Genomic DNA, 15,976 nt, shown 5'->3' on the forward strand with positions numbered 1-15,976 from the left:
GGGTATCTTACCCTGATAGCTTCCTAAGACAGAAATGCTCATCATGAGATGTCATCTCCAATGACGGGTAGGGCTATTGCACACTCCTGATCCACAAAATCCTCTAACCTAAGACAGGAATTCCCCCTCAAGGATATCCCAGCTTATGGCCTTTTTACTTTATACAAAAAAGGGAAAACTGTAGAGGGCCCTCAATAAGGATAGCATAATAGAAGCCATCTTAATATCCCTATTGTATTCTTAGAGATTAGCACTTTGTTAAGTTTCATGTGCCTGCTTATCTTCCTGTACAGCATATTTTCAAGGCCTGCACTCCAGACTCTCCCACCCTTCTGCTTCCTAGCCTACAGTCCAGACTCCTCCAGCTGCAGACTTGTGTCCTTGGAACACACTCTGCCAAGGAGAACTTCTGCTCCCTCTCCATTCTGCTACCTGCCTTAAGTAAGCCCTGCTGTTACTTTTAATAAATGAGACTTGATCAGAATCCTGTCTTGTCTCTATCTCTCCCATCTCTTGTCCGGCCGGGGCACTTCATCAAGTCTCAAATTGTTGCCTCTCCTCAGTATGGTTGAAGAATTAAAAGTCTCTCTGAGACCTTGCTTCTGTCTTATATACTTCCCTACTGTGGGGATTAAAGAGATGACTTATAATTCTCTTTTAGACTGATTCACTCCTGTGTAGATCTGGGTGACCTTGAACTCAGAGATCCTTCTACCTCTTAATCCTGAGTCCTAGGATTAAACGTGTGTACCACAACTGCCTAACTTCTGACTGTTGGGATTAAAGGTGTGTGCCTGGCTTCTATGGCCTGTGGCTGATGTTGCTTTCTGAATCCTCAGGCAAGCTTTAATAAAATATAAATAATATTTCATTTGTTCAGTTTATGGACTAATAATTCTTCAAAACCTCACTTTTCTATTTTTGCTTTAGTAATCCTGAGTAGACATATAACTTTTCTGGCAAGTCATACAATGTATCATTAAACTGATTATTTTTTAGAATTTACCCAATCTCATCTCAAGAAATATGTCTTCAATTAATAAATAAGTGAATATGTGATGATCATTTTAAGTCTCTGGAAAATGTATTATTATCCAACCTAATCAAGATACTGAGGCACAGAAAGACTGTAGCAGACTACTCATGTGGTGAGGCAATCCTGGGTCTGGAGACTCCTGAATGCAGCTGCAGTGTTCCAGCCATTGTCACATTCATCCCAGATCATAACCAGAGAGGGCTTGGGAAAAGCCCTAGGCAAAATGTAAGAAACCGCTGGATTTGGAGCCCAGAGCGAGGATCTCTAAGTGGAGAAACTCACCACAACTTCATTTATCTGAACACACCAATTTGCTCCTTGTCATCACTTTTCATCTTGATGTTTCAAAAATAGTACAAGAAGCTGCAACTATTAAATGTTTGATAAATTAGAAAATAATCTCTGAATGCCAAGGCTACTTGTGTCTATTTTATAACTCTACCTCATCAACTAGTACATCATCTAACACATAAAAGGTGTTCAATAAATATTTGTGAGCAGTAGAGACACAGGAAAGTGGGTGTATGCATAGGTATTACCTTGGTTGCTAAGGCTTTGTGTTCACTGTTTCCCAAGGTAAATGTTTCAGGTTAATAAACTTTAGACCCTGAGGTCAATCCCTGTCTGTTCTCTCTCCATTCTCCCTCCCACAAATAGGCAGATCAACTTTCGCATGACTTAAATGTGGGTGTTCCAGAGATTTAGTGACACCCGTGATCCAGAAGCCACTTACCATGGGTTTCTCTTTGCTTAGCCTCACCAGAAACTTGGGTGGTGTCTCTGGGTTCTTCCAAGTGGTCTTTGTGGTCTGCCTATTTCTGGTGCTTTTCAAGGCAGTCCAATTCTACTTAAGAAGACAGTGGCTGCTCAAAACCCTCCAGACCTTCCCATCCACGCCTTCCCATTGGCTTTGGGGGCACCAACTGAAGGTAGGGATGAGGGAGGGGTGGAAGAACATGAGAAGCTGGAGCTCTGATCGTTTAGTTTCAGTCCATGAGGCAGTTTGCTGTGTGAAGAGCATGTGGTTTCTGAGGAACACTGAGTTTACTTCTAAGAGTGAACTTACCTTAACCATAGGAAGCACACATCCTTTTAAGAAAATGCATGTTGACAACAGACTCCAATCTCAGGATATACAAGAGCATGGGAAAACAGCATAATCTTAAGGAGTGGGTGAGTGATGTCAGATATAGAAAACAACTATCTAGGTTTGTCAAGATGGGCAGAACTTTTAGAAGTGATGAATTGGGGCTATGTTACATATAAGTTTCCCCTTAGATTAAAACTGCCTATTTTGGAGGTAATCTTGTGATTACATACAAGGTGTTCTAAAGAGAGACAAAATATCCCATTCAGAAATGAAGTCCCTTATACTACTGGAAGTTTATGGGGAAGTAAAACATTCCATACTGCAGAATAGTTCCTTAAACAAGGAGCAAAAAACTCAAAGATTTCATGAAGTCTCTGAAACTGGCTGGATTCATTAGCCTCCTCCATCCCCAAGTGTGTATAAGCAGTACACATGGCTAACTGTGCTACTGTCCTTCACTAGAGTGCAGTTTTTAAGGGGCTGCATGAAGAGGCTCTCAGTGAGTACCATGCACCTTCCACATCTAAGAATACATAAATTTAGAGCTCCTACAGAATGATGAGACTCTTACCCCCACAGGTTCATCTAACAAGGCTTCAGGTTATGGCCATGAAAGTTCCTGGACACAGAAAAGGCCTGGATGAAAGAAAAGATGATTGCCAAACTGACCCAAATTTCTTTTTCTGAACATTCCAGAGCTATGACCCCGCGATGGTTCTGCCCCTTCCATACCACAGAAAGTACTTGAATCAAAGAACGTTTTCATTAATTTGTCTTTATCCTGGTGTCTGTTCTGAAAGGGCAAGGACCTTGAGCAGATTCTTACATGGGTGGAGAAATTCCCCAGTGCCTGCTTACAGTGGCTCTCAGGGAGCAATGTACGAGTCCTGCTCTATGACCCTGACTATGTGAAGTTGATTCTGGGGAGATCAGGTGAGAGTCCAGCTTCACTGCAGCTGTAGCATGTCTGCCATCCAACCTTCATGCCCCACGTGTGTGAAATTTTAGAAGAGACCTTTCAGCCATGAATACCTAAATAGTACCTACTATTTTCCTTGTCCAGGGATCATCATATGATTCCTAATAGTTACATAGTTCTCAACACTTAAAATAGCTGCACAGGGCTTAAGTTCTTTTTTTCTTATTATTCTCCTTCAAATATTGTGTTGATGTGTTTTACAAATTTCCCTATTGATGGGGGAAGTCTTTTTGTGTATATGTCTTCCTTACTGGTTAACGAATAAAGCATTGTTGGCCAATAGGGAAGCAAGATAGGTGGGACTAGGAGTGGAGGATTCTGGGAAATGCAGTCAAGGGTAGAGGGTTACCATGGGATCCCGGGGAAGAGAGGATGCATCAGGATACTGTTCTCAGAAAGATAAGTCCTTATAGAAATATATATTAGTAGTCATGAGTTGGTACTTAAGACAGAACTAGTCAATGAGAAGCCCTGAACATTGGCTGACAGCATTGTAACTAATAGAGTCTCCATGTGTTATTTTGGCAGCTAAAGAGGCAATGGGACTGGGGCTGGAATACCACAACACCCTATAGTTGAAGAACAAATTTTATATCCAGAGACTTGAATTTGAAACCTCTAATTGTTCACTTCCCTTGGTTATAGGATTACTAAGCCACAGCCAATTACAGAAAAAAATCCACTCCTTTCTCATAGTGACAGGGACATTCAGTTGTTGGTACAATGAAGTCTGTCTTCCTAAGCTCAGAAAACTGGCAAAACAAAAAAAAAGAAAGAAAAGGGAGGCAGTGAGAAGTGACAGGTAACAGTGAGCAGAAATCCACCAAGAATTAATAACATGGTTGCTAAAATGGCTGAGTTGGTCAAGGAGTTTGCTGTCAGAAGCTGATGATCTGAAAGTAAGATGAACCAGCTCCTCTTTGTATTTTGAACTCCACACAAAAACTGTAGCAGGTGCACATGTGTACACACATTAAGTTTTAAAATTTGAATATCATCCCCTTTATCTGATCCTCACAATCTGTGTTACTTTTCAGATCCAAAGGCTTCCAGTATTTATCAACTCGTTGCTCCCTGGATTGGTAAGGATATGAAAATAAACAATGTGCTTTCATGACTTCTCTTTGGCTAATGGAGAACAAAAGGTGCCTGGTCACAAGTATCAGGATCCATGCCTAAACAAGGCTTTATTTCTCTGCTTCTAGTCAGTCCTTATTCTTCTTAATGTGGGTGTAAATTTGCATGATATCCAGTTGTTGCCTCATCATTTCTTCAAACATTCATGGCCAGGCATCTACATATGTCCCTCTTGACCTGATCCTAACACATTTTCATCCTTTATCTCGCTTCTTTCTTATTCACAAAAGATTTATCAAACAAACTTGGAGTCTCACTTTGATTTTGATTTTTTTTGTCTAAGAAATCTCACCGTTACTGGAATTTTCCTTCCTTATTCCAATAAATTCAAATAATGATCTCAGGGTGTCCCTTGATCCCACTTCTATCAGACATTCACACTCCAGTCTCTGGCCCAGGTTATGGTTTGCTTCTGCTGAATGGGAAGAAGTGGTTCCAGCACCGGAGGATGTTGACCCCAGCCTTCCACTATGACATCCTCAAACCCTATGTCAGAATCATGGCGGACTCTGTCAACACAATGCTAGTAAGTTGATCTGTTTCCTTCTGTTTTCATTACATTCACTCACAATGACCCCACTTTCAAGCCAGTTTCATACAGTCAGATAGACTAATAACTGATGTTATTGCTGTAAATTGAGTATCTCACAAATGCATAAATTAGAGAGCTCCAAGTCATGAAGATGGAGCCATATTCTTGAGAGAGCATTGTGGTAAGTGTATGAGTGAGTATTTACCACAGTGGATAAGACACCTTACAGTAGACTCCTTGTCTCTGGCTGGACTGAACAGTGTTAGCTTCAAGATGTTATAAGACAAGAATATCTTGAAACTCAGGAATTCTGCATGATCTCAAGGGACTCAAAGGTAAAATAGACATCCACACATTCATCCCTGACATATCATCACCTCCTATTAGGCCCTGATTTCTGGCCTCACTGTATTCAGCAAACTTTTGTTAAGTGAAATGGAATGGAAGTCACTGATAGCACTTATGAGGCATGTTCATTCAGGCCTACACCTTCTTTTCCTTCACATGTTTTATTTCTATATTGGTGTCTGCACTCATTTTCAAGTCTAGTTCACTCTCAAGAAAACAAAGAGGTCATTTTCATGAATTGAAGGATGATACTTGTTTCTAAAAACAAACAATATTTGGACACCATAAGAAAATGTTATTTTGTTAAATGTTTTAGAAGAAGAAGGCCTCAGATTACAAACATTTGTTCCATGCATTTAATTTGCTCTGTGTATATAACCTTAATGGCAAGGGACTCCAGACTGATTTTGCATAGAGAAACAGAAAATTCTTAGTCTAAACACAGGTATTCTGAATAAAATAAGTAATTGTCTCATTCTCACTACAGAATAGATGGGAGAAGCTTGATGGCCAGAAGTGCTCTCTGGAGATTTTTCACCATATCTCCTCGATGACACTAGACACTGTTATGAAGTGTGCTTTCAGTCACCAGGGCAATGCCCAATTGGATGAGTGAGTGACACCTTTATTTGTAGTATTTGGTCTTACCAATCTGTAAGGGCTTAGTAAGAGGTAAGTGAGACAGCAATAACAGTAGCCTCCACAGAAAGCAAGATTCTCACCCAGCCCTTGGCCAAGGTTTATTTTCAAACCAGTCTCAACAAGGCACAAGGCACAGTAGAACCTGCATAAGTGTGGAAGCTCATTTTCAAAAGTCTCAAGGATTAAAAGCCCTATAAATACAGAAATGATGTGTACCTATAGTAGAAACAATGTCTATAGAGTGATGGGGAATGTTCTTCTATGCATATGCTTGTCTTATTAGTTGCTGAATAAAGCACTGTTGGCCAATAGGGAAGCAAGATATGTGGGCCTAGAAGAGGTAGAGGATTCTGGGAAATGTAGGCACAGTCAATCACCATGTAGGATTCCGGAGGTATAACAGGCCAGGACATTTCCCTGGTAAGAGAAGACCATGTGGAAATACTTAGATTATTAGAAATGGGTTAATAATTAAGTCAGAGTTAGCCAATAAGAAACCATAGCCAATGGCCAACAGCTTTATAACTAATATAAGCCTTGCATGTGTATTTGGGGCAGAGAAGGGTGGTGAAAACTAGCTGGGCCAAGAAAACCTCTCGTTACAATAAAACCCACTCTATCTTTGGTCAGACACTCCAATAACCAAAATATCTTGTCTCTTGACCATAGAAATTCCAGGTCCTACACTAAGGCTGTTGAGGATCTGAACAGCCTGGTCTTCTTTCGAATGAGGAGTGTCTTTTATGCAAATAACACCGTCTACAAAATGTCCTCTGATGGCCGCTTGTTCCACCGTGCCTGCCAGCTTGCTCATGAGCACACAGGTTCTGCCTTCCCACCTCTTTCTTCCTTTATCAAGCTCATCCTAAGTTAGGATCTTACATCTCAGACATAACAAATTTACCAGAAGCCTGAGACACTTAAGTTAGTTACTACTAAGATACAAATTTTAGGAACTAGGATGTTAGCACATGAGGTACATTACAAGAATTACCAGTTTCATTGCATTGCCTTGGTGAAACTGCATGAGAGTCATCCAACAACCTTTAATGCCACTCTGTGGCCCATGAGACTGATTAGAGGCTTGAGGTCTATGAGATTGTGCAGACCTAAATCATGATCAAATTCCCACCTGCACATACATCCTGGGCTCCATAGGACACACATATTGGGCTGAGGGACACTGCGAATTACAGCAGCTCTGGGATCCACCTAACAAATACTATCATGGGACAGATGGAGTGATCAAGATGAGGAAGGCTCAGCTGCAGAATGAAGGAGAGCTTGAGAAGGTCAGAAAGAAGAGGCGCTTGGATTTCTTGGACATCCTCTTGTTTGCCAAAGTGAGTGGGGTTCATGGCTGAGGTTTGGCTCAGAAGCACAGATTAGATACAAACTCTGCTCTCTTACCTGTACATTCACTCAGATGGAGGATGGGAACAGCTTGTCTGATGAGGACTTGCGTGCAGAGGTAGATACATTCATGTTTGAAGGTCATGATACCACAGCCAGTGGAATATCCTGGATTTTTTATGCTCTGGCCACACACCCTGAACACCAACAGAGATGCAGGGAAGAGGTGCAGAGCATCTTGGGAGATGGAACCTCTATCACCTGGTGAGAAAAACTCAAGATGGAGACCCTGCCTTCTTGTACAAGAGATCTTTTTTAAAATGGTTTTCTTTTTCTTTATTCTTTTCTCACATAATAAATCCTGACTACAGCCTCCCCTCCTTTCCTACTTCCTGTCTTCTGCCCATCCCCTCTCCCCAGACCCACTCATCCTTCATTTCCCTTCAGAAAAGAGCAGGAGTCCCAATGATATCAATCAAACACTGTATAAGAAGATACAATAAGACTAGGCAAGAAGCTTCAAATCCAAGTCTGAACCAGACAACCCAGTAGGAGGAAAAGGGTCTCAAGAGTAGGCAAAAGAGTCACATACCCTGTTTGCTCCTGTTAGGATTCCAATGAAAACCCTAAGCTAAACAGCCACAACATGTATGTAGAGAACTAGCACAGACCCATGCAGGCTCTATGGTTGCAGCTTCAGTCTCATTAGCCCCTATGAGTCTTGCTTAGTTGCTTCTATGGGCCATATTCTTGTGATGTCCTTGACTCCTAAAGCTTCTTCAATCCTTCCTCCCCTCTTCTTCGGGTTTTCTGAGCTCCACATAATGTTTGCCTGTGGGTCTTTGTATTCGTTCTCATCAGTTTTCAGAGGAAGCCTCTCTGGTGATGATGGGGCTAGACACTTTCTATAAGAATAGCAGAATATCATTAGCAATCATTTCATTGACTTTTTTGTCAAACATATTTGGTTCTACCCTAGGTCTCTGAGTCATGCAGCTTCCTGATCCTGGCTATCCAGGCAGCGTTTGACATGGACTCCCTATAGTGGTGTGGGCTTCAAGATAGACCAGTCATTGGTTGGACACCCACACAAGCTCTGAACCACCATTGTCCCAATGAACCTTGCAGAAAGGACAGGTTATGGGTCATGGGTTTTGTGGTTGTGTTGATGTTCGATTCCCACCACTGGGAACATTGTCTGGTTATAGAAGATGGTCAATTATGGCCTTATAGTTTCACGTTGTCCCTTCTTCCCCACCTGATCCCTCCTGTTCCCATGCCCACCTGCCTCCAGTCTACCCACAAAATCTATTCTATTTCCCCTTTACAGGGAGATCCATACATCCATCAAAGACCTCTCTTCTTTAACTAACTTCTCTAGATCTGTGGATTATAGTGTGATTATCCTTTACTTGTCAACTAATATCCACTTATAAGTTAATATATAACACATTTGTCTTTCAGGATCTGGGTTGCCTTGCTCAAGATCATTTTGTTCTGGTCTTTGCATCTCTGTGTGATTTTTCAGGATGGGTTTTCTTTCAGGGATCACCTGGACCAGATGCCCTACACTACCATGTGCATCAAGGAGGCCCTGAGGCTCTACCCACCAGTACCAAGTGTGAGTCGAGAGCTCAACACACCTGTCACCTTCCCTGATGGACGTTCCTTACCTAAAGGTAACCACAGACAGTCACCTAATTACTCAAGTGTGTTTCTGTTGTATCAGAAATTGGATCCTTATTTTGAAGTTGAAATGAATTCATCATAATATTGAGACTGAGGAAGTCTTCTGGAATAAATGCCACCCTCTAGTTAAATGTTATTCTCAACCTTGAAATAGTAATCACTCAAGATATCTCAAGAACTTCAGGATTGAAAAAGAATGACACGTGTCTTGGGGTGATATGGTTTTGTTCATGAGTAACAGCAAATGAAACAGATAATGGAATCCTGTGTGTGGGTGTAATGTCTCCTAGTTTCTCAAGAAACTTTGAGTTGATGGAAGAGAGGAGCTGACGATAAGTCTGAGCTCAATGTCTCCACAGGATAACACATATTAGTGAACTCATCATTAGGAATGATCCCACCTCTGCCACATCCTAGCAGTGTAAACATAAGAAAGATAACAGGCTTCATTGAGAATTAATTTTCATAGAAAAATGGGCATAAAACAGTGGCTTTGGAGATGGTGGGGAGAGACTCGTGTTATGTGAGCTACTGTATGTTCTTCATTGGTAGATGTAAGACATTTAATGGATGTGTGCTGTCACCTCATTTACTAGAAGCAGGCCACTCCCAATACTTCAATGATGTCTACCATCACTGGGTTCATGGTTTTCTAAAGTATGCTGTGCTAAGTTCCCTATCCCCAATAGCATCATTAACTCTAAGTGTTGACTCCATATATGTAGGGCAATTGTGCATGCCACTCTCTTATTGAGAATGAGTTTAGAGCCCCATTTCTTTGGCTTAATTATGTTTCACTCAATGCTTTCTTCCTTCACAGGTATCATAGTTGCAATCTCCATTTATGGCCTTCACCATAATCCAAGTTTGTGGCCAAACCCTAAGGTAGGAAGGCCCAGAGAAGAGAGAAGAGCTACTAAACTGCAACTTTAGACACCCTGTCTCCTTTTGCATTGGAAATGGGCTTGACTGCCATCCATCCTAGCCCTTGTGCTCTCTCTGCAGGTGTTTGACCCATCTAGATTTGCACCAGATTCTTCTCGGCACAGCCATGCTTTCCTGCCCTTCTCAGGAGGAGCAAGGTGATGGAAAAGGTTGGGGGAAGGGAGTCTCTGGTGCATATTAATATTTATTTTTCTGATAGCTTATGTCTGTCAATATATGGGCCAAAAAGAAAGATGGCAATTGAGTATGCCAGAGATAGTTTAATCCACTGTCCTGTGGCCACTGAAATATCTGGGTAAAAGATTAGTGTGTTATGGTATTTTCACAGATTCTGAACTTTATATTTCAGAATTTTATTCCTTATACATACTAAACCAGAACTTTTGGTTCTCAATAATCTTAAAGGGTGAATTTCTCTTACCCAAATTTCTCATTAGAGCCCAGTAAGTTTTCTTACTAAGTCAACAGTTGGATACTCCTATGAATCTTTGAAATATATGTACCTATAAACATATATACAATAAATATATATTAAGTTTACAATGTGATTATTTAAAATTCTATAAACTTTATGGTCTCTTCTGTTAAAGTAATATATATAAGTTCACAGTTCATTGTAGGTTGGACACCAGTGGCTGTCGTCTCACATTTTTTGACTTCTATCCTCGCAAAAATTTTGATGCTCATGCAAATGCCTACTTGTATATACTTTCCCAATGTGCATGTGGGTAGGAGCCTCAGTGAACAGGCTTGGTCTACCTAGTCCAGTGGTGACAAAGAAAAGAATGAGGACATTAAACAACTTCTGAGGATATCCCTGTTTAGTGATGATGTATGCCATCGCTGGTGTATGCAAGACAGACAGCTTATTGAGACAAGCCTCTAAAGAGCTGTTGTGAAAATCCACAAAGTCTATAGGACGCAGTCTGTAGAAGATAAATTCCTCCGAAACTTCTTAAGGCTTTGATACATCATTATCATGAGTTAAAATGTCTCTAGGGATAATATAGGAGTAGAAAATTAAAGCTAAGAACTTCTTCTGATTGACCAATTGTGTAAAACCTATGTACTGAATTACCTCCCACAGAACAGTCTTAACACATGGCATTCCAAGGGGAGCTGTGGTCAGAATGTAAAATAAATAAACAAATAGAAAGAATGAAAGATAAGAAGGCATTTGGCATAGTTTATTCTGCTGGTCAAGAATTTCATCTTAACCACTTAAAAACAATGCAGCCATTGGAGGGTAGGAGACTTGAATGTAGCTGTTTCTAGTTTATATAATCTGTATCCTCTGTGCATATTATTTTATTTTAAAAAGTCAACTCAGTTAATTCAAATGCAAAATTATTTTGAAATTGTGTTTTTCTGCCACACCTCTTGCTGAGACATGAATACAGAAGTGCAGAATTCTGATCCCAGCTCAGCAACAAGACCAGGACTGTATGTAGTCAGACACCTGTGTTTGAGTCAGTCCTGTATTTCACTCATCCATCACTCATGGACAGTTTATTACACATCCCTTGCTGTCCTATGATTTGGAGTGGGTAGACCCTTGAAAGAAGCACCAATTGTGGCCTAGTCCTGGAGGAGATGAGCAGCCACAGAGGATATAGAGCTGGCTCAGTTCACTCCTTTGGATGTGGATGTGAGGGTAAAGAGAAGCACTGCAGGCAACTGCAGCAGATGCACTGAAACAGGAAGTGGGCTGGACAGACAAGAGGTGGTGACCCAGAGATCCTACACTAGGCATGGTAATGGCTGGGGCATCCTGATGCTCTTATACCAGAAGGAGTCATAGGAGGAAGAGTGTGGAGAACAAAAGACTAAGATGGCAAAAATGCAAAAAAGGGCTTTTCTGGAGTCAGATTAGATGACTACAGATGATGGCAGTGTGAGGGAATGAGGGATGAGCCTGATGACTGAGTGGGAGGAAGATGGAGGAACAGCTTGATGATTCTCAAACAGTTGCATGCACCAGAAGCTTCTCCCACAAGTATTTCACTCTCATTCTATAATACATTCATTTTCCATGTGTAGATGATAATCCTCAGATGAGGTACCCCTCATCATATTGCCCCTAATAGGGTATTCATAGTGGAGATCCAGAAACTGTTAGTGGAAGGAATTGGCTAACTAATGATTGCCTCATTAAATAACTCATATGCTTGGACTCTATGCCCCTCAATGCTGGTACTGTTCAGATGACAGTTAACACACCAAGAGCAGGACTAGGGTCAGAGGTACCCTAGAGGAGTGAGAGACTTTGTTATAAGTTAAGAGCCTATGAACAAGGACAAGGGATTCGGGTGTTTGTGTGATTTCAAAGCTGGGAAACTACTTAGGAATGTGACCTATGAGGAAAATGATTATGCTGGTACCATGAATGGGATCCCTAAACCTTTCATGACAGAGTTTCAGGGAACAATGCTCACTGTACTCAGAACATGTCTGAGGGCACATCTCACTTTATGTCTCTGCTTGGTTCAGAAACTGCATCGGGAAACAGTTTGCTATGAATGAACTGAAGGTGGCTGTGGCCCTGACTCTGCTCCGCTTTGAGCTGCTGCCTGATCCCACCAGGGTCCCAGTACCCATACAGAGACTTGTGCTGAAGTCCAAGAATGGGATTTACCTTCGCCTCAAGAAGCTAAGATAATTCTGGTGGAGAAAAGGACAGCTCTGGGGGCCTGCTGCCCTCAGTGTTTTCTCTTGTCACCTGCTTTTGTCTCAAGCTTATCTGTATTTCTTTTTCTTCCTCTCTGACCCTCATCCCTCGGCTGTCTTTATTGTCTCCTGTCGTCCTTTCTTTCTGCCCTTTCTCTAACTCTCCTCAGACTCCTTCCCAGATTCTGTGTGTACCTGTCCCCCACCTGGCTGTGTCTCTGACTTGCCACATAACTGATGAACATCTGCCTGTCCTCAGTTTACCCTTTATAACCATCAACCTAACAGAAGAATAGATATTTTAAAGGGAGACACTCTTGCCTCTCCCTTTGGCTATTAGGCTCTCAAGACAATGGACACCATGAATTATTTTTTCCTTAGGAATCTGTGCCAATCAGAAGAAGAACTTGACTCAAGGAAGAGACTCTACATATTTTTTCTGTTTGCCTCATGGCAGAATTAATGTATACAGATTTCTTAGCATTTGCTTCATGGGCCAAGCTATAAATAAATCAGTTTTGCTTTATCTACTTCTGTTTCCTATTTTTTTTAAGATACAGGCATGAACCTAAGAGTTACAAAGTGGCTTTGGCAAATCAGCCATTAGAGTATCTTGTCACTGTCTGGTCCCTACAATTAGAGTGTTGTCGAATTCTCAGCTCCTGAGAGGATTTTATTTGCCTTTTGACCCTTGGGGCTGTCTGTCTATAAATTTAGACTCATTATTTGGTGAAGCTAAGGACTTTTCTGATTTTCTTATTCATCTTTTAAATTTTTATTTTATATACCACCCACAGTTTCCCCTCCCTCTTCTCGTCCTGCTCTCTCCCCATACCCCCCCTGCCCTCCTCATCCACTACTCCTCTGTCTCCATTCATATAGGGTAAGGCCTCCCATGGGAGTAAACAAAACTTGACATATCTAGGTGAGGCAAGACCAACCTCCTCCCCCCTTCATCAAGATTGAACAAGGCATCCCATCTTAGGGAATAGGTTTCAAAGAGCCAGCTCATGCATCAGGGACAGGTTCTGGTCCCACCCCTCGACAAAAGACCAAGCTGCAGATGCAGAGGGCCTAGGTCAGGCCCATTCAGCTCCCTAGCTGTTAATCAAAGAGTCTTTTAGTTTCCATAAGTTCAGGTAACTGTCTCTGTCAATCTTCCTGTTATGATTTTGACCCACCCTGCTTATATAATCCCGCCACTCTCTCTTCAGATAGGCTTCTGGAGCTTGGCCCACAGTTGGCTGTGGATCTCTGCATCTGCTTCCATCAGGTACTGGATGAAGGCTCTATGATAACGATTATGGTAGTCACCAATCTGATTATAGGGGAAGACTAAAGCTGGCACCCTCTCCACTATTGTTAGGAGTCTTAGCTGCAGTCATTCTTATGGGGCCCTGGGACTTGCCTTGTCACCAGGTTTCTCCCTAAACCCATAATGGCTCCCCTGTATCAAGATACTCTTTTATTTCTTTCCCCCACAATTCTGCCCCCCAATTCAGCTCTCCTGTTTCCTCATGTTCCCAACCCCCCAATCTCCTTTCATGTATTCCCCCTGCCCCCAATTTACCCAGGACATCTTTTCTATTTCCTCTTCCCAGGGAGATTCATGTGTCCCTCTTAGGATCCTCCTTGTTATCTAGCTTTTCTGGGGCTGAAGTATCCCCAATCGTGATTTCAAGCTCACTACAGAACTATAGTAAAAAAAAAACAGTTTAATATTGGCATAAAAACGGGCACATGGATCAAAGGAATCAAATTGAAGACCCTGACATAAACCCACACACCTATGAACACATGATTTTTGACAAAGAAGTCAAAAGTATACAATAGAAAAAAGAAAGTATATTCAACAAATTGTGCTTGCATAACTGGATGGTGGCATATAGAAAAATGCAAATAGATTTATACCTGTCACCCTGCACAAAACTCAAGTCTGAGTGGATCAAAGACCTCAATATAAATCCAGTTACACTTAACATGATAGACAAGAAAGTGTGAAGTAGCCTTGAGCACCTTGGCACAGGTGCTTGGCTTCCAGTAGAACAGACACTGAGACTGGCAATAAATGGAACTTCATGAAACTTAAAACTTCTATAAAGCAAAGGACAATGTCAACAAGAAAATAGCAGCCTACAAAATGGGAAAAGATCTTCACCAACCCCACAACTAACAGAAAACTGATATATCAAAGAAACTAGGCATCAAAATATCAAATAACCCCATTTGAAAATGGGGCACAAATTTAAACAGAGAATTCTCTGCTGAAGAATCTCCAATGTCCAAGATACACTTAAAGAAGTGCTCAAAATCTTAGCTATTAGGAAAACGCAAATCAAAATTACTCTGAGATACCATGTTACAGCTGTCAAAAGGGCCAAGATTAAAAATACTAACGAAATCCTATGTTGAAGAGGACGTGGAGTAGGAGAATAGTCCTCCACTGCCAGTGGGAATGCAAACTTGTACAGCCACTTTGAAAGTCAGTATGGTGGTTTCTCAGAAAATTGAGAATCAATCTACCTCAAGACACTTTGAGTATATACCCCTCTTGGACATGTACTCAAAGGATGCTTGTAACGTGAATAATAAAGACCCAGAGACAGATGTTGGGGTTCAAGTTTCAAGCTGAAGATCAGAGAAGTAAAGAAGCCAAGTCAAACTGAAATAGCAATCCTGTCTCCATGAATCCTCAGAGGCAAAAGCTCTGAGTTCCTGACTCCTCCTGGCTTATATTCCTCCACCTAGCCATACCACTCCTGTCTCTACCTCCCTAGTGCTGGGATCAAAAGCATGTGCTCCCACATGCTGTGATCACAGGCATGAACTCTATTACTCTTCACTCTTGTATATGTGAGGGTGGCCCTAAACTAACAAAGATCCTTCTGCCTGTGTCTTGAGTCCTGACATTAAAGGTGTGAGCCACCAATTCCTGGCTCTATGGCTTGGCTTGCTAACATGGCTGGTGGGATTAAAGGTGTGTGCATCACTGCCTGTCTCTGTGGCTTGTGGCTAGCTTTGCTTTCTGTACCCCCAGGCAAGCTTTAATAAATCATAAATAATATATCACCACAGATGCTCAATCATACCACAAGGACACTTGCTCAACTATATTCATAGCAGCATTATTCATTATAGTCTGAACCTGGAAACAACCTAGATTCCACTAAAGAATGGATAAAGAAAATGTGGTGTATCTACACAATGGTGTATTACTCCGGAGGAAAAAGAAAACAATGGCATCATGAAATCTGCAGGTAAATGGATAGAAGTAGAAAAACTCATCCTGAGTGAGGTAACCCAGACCCAGAAAGAAAAACATGGTATGTACTCACTCATATGTGGAGTTTTCTGATTTTACCTGGTCTAATTTGTTTAGAGTACTCTAGTTATTCAGTTTAGGAACATGGAGAATTCCTGTTAAACTCTCATGATCTGGACCTGGATTCTTTGGTGACATTGGCACCAACTGTAAAGGAGAGTGTTTGCCATCTATGCACCCACACAAGGGCACCCAAGTTCACAAAACGCTTAAAGGGACCAATCCCTCTCTCAACT

The 15,976-nt window shown here is 41.5% G+C and overlaps 1 protein-coding gene across 4 annotated transcripts; it reads left to right on the forward strand.

Annotated features, from left to right (window-relative positions):
* Nucleotides 1–1,770: 1,770 nt before the first annotated feature.
* On the forward strand, nt 1,771–12,911 carry LOC101832714 (cytochrome P450 4A14). Of its 4 annotated transcripts, none has more exons than XM_040756943.1 (12): nt 1,771–1,965; nt 2,927–3,059; nt 4,143–4,187; nt 4,641–4,768; nt 5,610–5,734; nt 6,434–6,588; nt 7,001–7,107; nt 7,191–7,381; nt 8,663–8,796; nt 9,627–9,691; nt 9,812–9,888; nt 12,242–12,911. In XM_040756943.1, the coding sequence occupies exons 1-12, from the start codon at nt 1,771–1,773 to the stop codon at nt 12,408–12,410; spliced, it is 1,524 nt and encodes a 507-aa protein (XP_040612877.1). In that variant the 3' UTR covers nt 12,411–12,911. The 4 variants fall into 4 exon arrangements, with proteins under 4 accessions (XP_040612877.1, XP_040612879.1, XP_040612878.1 ...); XM_040756945.1 differs by having other exon boundaries at nt 2,933–3,059; nt 5,610–5,736; nt 6,532–6,588; XM_040756944.1 differs by having other exon boundaries at nt 2,933–3,059.
* The last annotated feature ends 3,065 nt before the right edge of the window (nt 12,912–15,976 follow it).

This window comes from Mesocricetus auratus, unplaced genomic scaffold (genome assembly GCF_017639785.1).
Source record: "Mesocricetus auratus isolate SY011 unplaced genomic scaffold, BCM_Maur_2.0 Super-Scaffold_100014, whole genome shotgun sequence".
In the NCBI taxonomy this organism is placed as follows: domain Eukaryota; kingdom Metazoa; phylum Chordata; class Mammalia; order Rodentia; family Cricetidae; genus Mesocricetus; species Mesocricetus auratus.

Coding starts and splice junctions, on each gene's coding strand:
- LOC101832714 (XM_040756943.1), top strand. CDS start 1,771: ATGGGTTTCTCTTTGCTTAGCCTCACCAGAAACTTGGGTGGTGTCTCT. Junction 4,188..4,640: donor ACTCGTTGCTCCCTGGATTG/GTAAGGATATGA, acceptor TCTCTGGCCCAG/GTTATGGTTTGCTTCTGCTG. Junction 7,382..8,662: donor GATGGAACCTCTATCACCTG/GTGAGAAAAACT, acceptor GTTTTCTTTCAG/GGATCACCTGGACCAGATGC.